The 8,143-nt window shown below is 30.3% G+C and overlaps 1 protein-coding gene across 8 annotated transcripts in view; it reads right to left on the bottom strand.

The window, feature by feature from the left end:
• The window catches only part of LOC106464418 (dynamin-1-like), a 58,796-nt gene that overhangs the window by 23,249 nt on the left and 27,404 nt on the right, over window positions 1–8,143 (bottom strand). For all 8 annotated transcript variants that reach the window (XR_002611742.1, XR_002611741.1, XM_022392128.1 and 5 more), the window contains exon 11: window positions 6,751–6,908. Coding sequence is in view for 6 of the 8 variants with exons in the window: in XM_022392128.1 (XP_022247836.1) it covers window positions 6,751–6,908 (158 nt within the window). In the remaining 2 variants the exon portion in view is untranslated. The remainder of the gene's footprint in view (window positions 1–6,750; window positions 6,909–8,143) is intronic.

Here is an 8,143-nt window from a genome sequence, read left to right as displayed (position 1 = left end):
ACTTCCTTAACATGTGATGTTTACTAAGTTCGTGTACATTCCACACTTCCTTAACATGTGATGTTTACTAAGTTCGTGTACATTCCACACTTCCTTAACATGTGATGTTTACTAAGTTCGTGTACGTTCTACACTTCCTTCACATGTGATGTTTACTAAGTTCGTGTACTTTCTACACTTCCTTCACATGTGATGTTTACTAAGTTCGTGTACGTTCCATACTTCTTTAACATGTGATGTTTACTAAGTGCTTGTTTATTCTCTAAAATTCATTTGCAGAAATCAATTAGATCTGAAATAATGGCAAATGGTGATTACTAAAAACATACAAATTAATAACTCAAGGTCTTCTACTCATTTGGCAGTGGTTGGCTTGGCACCTGGAAATGTTTATTTTAACTTAGTTGCACTGCAAATAATTTCACAAGCTGTTTGTCTTTAGTAAAGTAATTATAGAGACTGCAGTTACCCAAGTCAAAAACACTGTACAAGAATGTCAGTTTTTCATAGTTTCTGCATGGCTCATGCAGTACAACTCTTTCTTTGCACCATTACCAACACCATTTGTTTTCTACATGTTTATCAGTTAGTTGCATATCATATCAACAATTCATGGATAATGGCAGATCCAATATCCACACTTTATTACTTCAGCAAAATTACATGTTGAGGCATGCCCAGACTAACTGTCTGACATAGGTACAGAAAGAGTAAGCATATCTCTATCAATTAAATGTTTATCGTCTCCATGATTCAAGAGTAACAGCACATCAATACAGCAACATTTTGGGTAGAGGCCTGTGTAGGCTAACTGATAGCAACATAGCAAACAAAAATGTGTGAGCATAAAAAACCTCAATACCATACTAAACAGAAATGAAATTATTTTTGCCATTTGGCAGCCCAATATGAAAATACAAAGAAAAATGGTTTAACATCCTCAATATGCATATTAACATCATGTAACGAGAAAAGAATTACGATATATATTATTTTGACTTGAGTGTTACTAATCAATTTAGTTATTTATTGAAATCTGGTGGCAGCATTCATTTACATTTTTGAGCAAAAATATACTTATAGCATGAAACATGTTATGAATAACAACACTGGTACACATATATATATTTCAATTTTACATAATGGTTACAACAGTAGTAACTAGAACTTCAACAACTAACATATAGTATAATAACTTTGATAGAAACATCTCAGTTAGATAAGTTTATAGTGATATATTTTCTAAAGAATGCTAATTATATATTACTATTTCAAAAGTACAAAACATACTCACCCAGATGTAAGTAGCACTTCTCTCTTTATTAGTATTAGTACAATATTTCTCAGAATTAAAAAAAAATCACAATCCTAAGATCACCAAACATAAAGACTTGGTTCAGGTCTTATCTCTTCATTATAATTTTTTTAACATTATGATTAAAACTTGTATATTTCAACAGACATTCTAGAATTCAACCCTGAACTAATGACAAAGTAAACATTTTCATTCATTTTATTAGATTTAGATAAGTTCATTCCAAGTAAAAAATTTTCTGAGAAATAAAAATAAAATGAAACAGGCCTTTGAAAGCCAAAGAAATAAGTAATAAAAAACTATTAGCTCTAGAGCAGTTCTATAAAATATTGTTAATGTTCTTCAAATACTAAATTTTAGTATTTCAAGAATACTAAAAGCATGCAAATAACACAATATTAGAATTTATTTCCAGTTTATGAATATCCATAATTTGTGCAAAAATGTACAAGCATCACACCAAATGGAGGGTACATAGATAATGTTATGAAAATCGAAAATGTCAGTTACAGTTACTTTGTAATGCACCTTTTGCCACCAGAGGGTTGTTCAAGTATAAAGATGCTGGATGCTTACACTTCTTCAGTACTCACAGCAGAAGGATGTGTTAAGAATGTCAAAGCTAATACTTGCTACAAAACAAAATTAGTTTTGTAGCAAAACTGGACATAACAACTGCAACAGTTACTGTTTTTCGGCAAGCATCCTGCTCCCAGAAATGTGGAATTCCAAAATTAATGATAACTAAATTAGTGGAATGATTCCTTTAGACCAGAAGCATCATATCTCACATTACTGAGCAACCTCCTGGTGGCTAAACACTGCATTCCAGAGCTTTTCATCATGGACATTTTCCCTTTCCATATCACCCTTCATGAACCTCTCAGTTTTTTCAATGCACCAATAACATTTCCAAAAATTATGAATTACACTGTACAATGCAATATTTTCTATCTGTAGATTTTGTTCACAAGTTACCATGAGTCTTGTGTATGTGTTTAGAACAGCTAGTAAATTATTTCAAATAAAAACTTACTGAAAAAATGTTTTAAGTTGTATATAATGTATAATAGTTAGTCAGTTTGTACAAGATGTATGGGGATATTTGCTTTGGTAAACTATTACAAAAAACACTTACAAGCCAATTCCCATATTATTGCCCAAATAATTGATTACAATTACAGAGATATGTGCATATAAATAATTTGTTTTTTAATTATGAGTCTTTCCAATATTGCATATATAGATTTTATACGCTTGAGTACTGAAAAACGTAATATGTTTAAACAAACAGATGTTACATTCAAGTATTATATTAACTTGTGTAACCATGCACGCTTTGCAAAGTTGGTAGTTTATAAGAAGATGAAAACCGAGAAAATCAGTTAATTTAGCAACAAATACTACCACTACAGGGTATTAATGTTAGTTCACCAACAGTGCTGAGAAGAAGATAAAAGTATTTAAAAACAGCTCACAAGTCTATATACAAACAAGCCACCAGATGAGTGAGGAAGTACTACAAACACCAGATAATACAATCAGCCACTACCAAACAAAATCAGGCAAAAAATCCAAACAATCTGTAACCCACTCACCCTCCTGGATATAAGTCTTCCCTGCAAAAAAATACATTCTCATATAAACATCAGTCTGAGAGTAGCTTCCATGCTTTCTGTAAAACTGTTTAAAGACTTAAGACTATTAAAAAGTAACAACAAAAATCAATAGCAGTAGCTAACCCTCCACTTATCACTCCCTATCTCTTAGCAACTAGCTACAAGCTTACTTACAGCAAATGAGCAGCTTAGTATTACTCAAAAAAGAATTCAGTATTAAGAAATGGTCATAATGATAATAATTTTAAATTATTGTGACCAATGAATAATTTTCTGAGCAAGTAAATGCATAAAAAGTTGAGTTATCAAATGGTATTGCCTGTTGTTGAATGTGATACAAATATATATGAAAATTTGGGGCTATAACCTCTTCACTTCTTAGTCAGTCAGCTTCATACTCTGGCTACACTTTATCACAATTCATCTAGTTTCAGTCCAATTTCACAAAAGATAAAACCAGAAGAAATGTTACAAATATTGTCTAACTTTAGACCAGTGTACATTGCAAAAAAAAATTGGCTTATCTTTTAGAAAAAGCATCATCTGGTATGTTTAGTTTTATTAGTTGTTAAGATTTGTGTAGTTTCTTTTAAAATTCAGTAAATGAAAAATCAAGCAATTCCTGAAAGTAACCATTAATAATGCCTTGAAATACTTGGATAATTCTGGAAGTTATATCTAAAATCCAAGTTGCATTTCAATACATCAAAATGAAAAATTTACCTTTCTAAATACCAAGCAGAAAGAAAATGAAAATAAACTGTAGGTCAATGGTTAAAATAATTAAGCTCTGTAATAACTCAATAATAATATCTTACCTTAAACACAATATTTTGTTTATACATAACAATTCTATTCAAAAACAACTCTCAAAACTGGTAACGTAGGTTGTACATCTTATATGCTTATTATACATCTTTGTAATGCCACAGGCTTTTTATTTATTTTTCATGTGAATGCAGATGATGATGGCAAAGGAATGTCAAAAACAATATGATACACTTGTCATCTACCTAAAACTCTTCAACATGATCTGTCTTTAATATAATCCATGCAAGTTAAATACAAGTGATCTGCATGTAAAAGTATGTATTCAAATGTTTGATGAATCTGTAGAGAAACAATTGTATATATATCATACAAATCTTTTAGAAATGATTTCTAATGGATATCAAGCTTGCATGTGTTTCTTCAACCACAATAGCACACTTTTTAAGTCCTGGTAAAACTTTGCAGACCAATATCCAAAAAAAAAAAAAAAAAAAAAGCATTAACTTTAATCACAGTTGCTATACATTAACAATGATGATAAAGACAGAAATACAAGAATAAAATTTCACACTTTATGCAGAACTTGATGCAGGACACCACAGCAAAACTTTAAGTGTCAGCAACAAAACAAGATTTCAATAAGATAAGGTTTCCTGGGTACATTAGCCATCTAGAAGCAACCAAAAATGCTTAACTTGTTCATCAGTGCAATAAACAGACACAGGGAAATTAAAATAAATTATCCATCAATGAATATTTCTGTATGGTTTGGTAGGTGGAAGCTTACATAAAAGGGTGTTTAACTAAGAGTACAGAAGGTTTCCATAATGATCTGGTCACAGCAAAGGCTGGGTTGATTATGAAAAGAAAGAAAAACATACCTACTGCTAACCCCTATTTTAATATTACAGCAAATCAAGTCCACATCATGACATGGTAAGATCATGTAATTGTATTAATTTTTTCTCAAAATAACCATGTTCAACTAAACACTTATACAAACTTCTGATCTTAATTATATCAAACTGATAACCATTTCTGACAAAAATTACCAATAATTTCACAACTTTGCAAGTTCACTAACATCTTGAATCCATTAACTATATCAAGGCAATTACAAGTCTGCTTCCTCTCTTTGCAACTTGGTTGTAATATTTTCCTACCAGTGGTTCAGACATATTAACATACCCCCCCCCCAAAATGAATAGAATTAAACAATGACTGAAATTACGGTCACCTTTAGAGTGGACTGCAAATTCTATTACTTGTGCTATTTCCCCCCTTTTTTCCAACTTAGTGGTTCTATTTATTCCAAAACATGACTAAAAATTTACAATAATGTAAAATTTTTGCAAGCCTATATAGAGAATATTTGTTCTTCTCATTCTGAAAAAAGTTACATTTTATCTTTTTTTTTGTATGTAATAATTGCTACAAATAGCTAACTTTGTGTGAAAACAGATTATCTACAAGTCATTATTTTTGAAACATAATCCTATGGTTCCCTAAATCTCCTAGACCACATTGGAACTGTTTCACTTCAACCTACTTACATTGCAAGTAGATTACATAACTCTCAAATTTCATTCCAAAAATAAAACTGGTGGAAGAAATTGTTTGAAACTTGAGATTCTGAATGGTTCAAATGCAAGGTGATTTTCATGTTAAGTATAAAAATACTTTTTTTTCTACCTTACTTTTCAAATTCTATATACATAAACTCTTATAAACTCCTAAATGAATATCAAACAGATATTTTTTTTGGGTAAATGTTTATATTGTCATTTTCTCTATCATATCTCTAAGTGCAGCTATTATCATCAACATACAGTCCAATGAGATGTTTAAAATTAAGAAACAAAAATATGTATATACCTTTTAACTTTTCATGAAATAATCTTAAAATATCTTCTTTTGGTGATGTTCGTGATATTCACAAACTGGGGCAAAGTTTGGGTTATATCAAAAATTACTATATCTTTCAAATATGAATTTTAAAACATAAATAATACATAATTAATTGAAATATAAAAGTAAAACCTAAATACAATTTGACTGTTTATCTTACTAATATGTATCTCGGTGAGAGACAGTGCTAAATGATAGCGAGGACGGACGAAATCAGAAAACAATGCTTCAGCCGTTTGATGCACTTGGTAACATATATTATGTGCCAGTTTTAAAATAACATTTGCGAGATTGTAGTTTAAAATGAGTTTTTCCTTTGGTTATAAAGATGTCAATCAAATAAGTACCTGGTGGTTGAAATAAATTCAAAAAAGATAGACAAGGCTACTGTCAGAGGGTGAGGAAATGTATTTTTCTCTGATTTCTGTCTTTGCAATGGAATTTGAACTAAGAATGCCTAAACAGCATTGTACCTGTAGATTCAGTCTAGACATACATGTAAGTTGTAAATGAATTATTATTCTTTTGAAATAAAGGAATTGAAACTTACATAATATAAAACTTTAAATTATAACATACATGGTAATGCTAATTTCATTAGATTACATTGATAATAAAGTTGTTTAATAAAATTTTGAATGTGACTTTTGCAGAAAGAAGTTTAAAAGAGTGAGATTGAAGTGAAAGAGTTAAGTGGTGCTAAAGTTCCTTGCCCTATTAGTGGTCTGGTAAAATTTCTTAAATTAGGCTTATCTGAGATAAAAGTAATAAAAACAGACACAAGAAAATGTTTTAAACCACCATATACAGATGTTTTAACAAAGTAATGTACACTGACTTAATTTTTTTTTTCTGATAAAGTGACAACTGAATTATATAAACCAGATAAATGTTATATCCACAGATTTGAAGAGAATTCTTAGATATGGTTCTCTGCTGCTTAGTCAAAGATTATGTTTATTTATTTGTAGTTATGCACAAAGCTACACAATGGGCTATCTGTGCTCTGCCCACCATGGGTATCAAAACCCGGTTTCTAGGGTTGTAAGTCCGCAGACATACCGCTGTGCCACTGGGGGACTGGTCAAAGAAATGCAGAACCAAAACAAACATTCAAGGATCACACTATTCTCTTACTTTGTAAATCCTATAAAGTCTTCATGGTTAGTATTCATGTATGCCAGTTCCACATTGACTAACAGAATCAGCTGCTCTTTTGTCTTCTGTTCTCGTTCACGGATGTGAGTGTTGATGATTCTTTCCGTTTCTTCACGTAGTGCTGGGAATCGACCCATCTGAGCAATTCAATTAATTTTTTATAAATCATGACATAACTCTACATTTAGCTCTAATATATCTCTTCAGAACATTATTATATAAATCACAACATCCTACCGAACTTTCCTTTTAAATGTTAGTTTCATAATTCTAAATATCCATTATCAATTATTATTCATAATCTGAGTTAATAAAAAAAACTTAAAATACTTAATTTTCTGACGTAAAATCTCATTCTTTAAAATACACTGTTCATGTGAGAAACAGAACAGTGTTTTTAAGTTAAACTATTTCTCTACTGTTCAGTAGAATAAGCAATGTCAAGTAATAAATTTGTTTGCACACAGAAAAAAACAAAAAAAAATTAACACACACATAATAATGGCAGAGCAAAGCCGATCCAAGTTCCTTAGTGTTTTTACTATGATATTAGAGCTCCAACAATAAGAAACTCTTGCTGGGGTAGATATCTTAATCTTTTTTCGGCTTGGAGGTTATCACTGATATCACTATTTTTTCTTCTCACAGTAAATATACTTAACCAAATATCATGAAACTTAAACTTCCTAAGTAGTTATCTAGTTTCTGCTTTAAAATATTTCTATAATTTGATTTTGCATCCCTATAATGTTTGAGGATGTAAAATTTTCAAACTTTTTTTTTTTGTGAGTTATTGTCAAGAAAAAAAGATTAAAAATAATATCTTCTGAATTAGATTTTCATTTTTCACTACCAAATAATTTGCATATCTGGTCAGTTTAAATTTAATTATCACTGATTGAAGCAGTCGCAACTTCTGGCTATAAGTCGTATAAAACATGACAAAAAGCGACAGATTGACTGGTGACCAATGATCTCATCTTTCAAAATGGCATCACCTTTACATTTGTCAGCCATTCTTTCATGACTTTTGCCAACATTTTAGTTCAAGATTAATTTATATCTAATAAATGTTCTTTATTTTCAATAAATAAGTTATTTTATTTGTGTGTGTATTAACTAAATTTACCTGATCTTTGTCACATAAGAATATTCCTGTAGCTTTCAAATAGATAGTTTAACTCTTTCAATACAGGGTCAGTCAATGTGATGACCTCGTAACCATCTAATAAATGTTCTTTATTTTCAATAAATAAGTTCTTTTATTTGTGTGTGTATTAACTAAATTTACCTGATCTTTTGTCACACTTTTAACTCTTTCAATATGGGGTCAGTAAATGTGGTTGGTTGGTTGGTTGGTGTTTTATGGCAC

The sequence above is a fragment of the Limulus polyphemus genome, unplaced genomic scaffold (assembly GCF_000517525.1).
Source record: "Limulus polyphemus unplaced genomic scaffold, Limulus_polyphemus-2.1.2 Scaffold1646, whole genome shotgun sequence".
Lineage (NCBI taxonomy): Eukaryota > Metazoa > Arthropoda > Merostomata > Xiphosura > Limulidae > Limulus > Limulus polyphemus.
The sequence above is the reverse complement of the archived record's forward strand: the minus strand, read 5'-3'. Positions and strand labels throughout refer to the sequence as shown.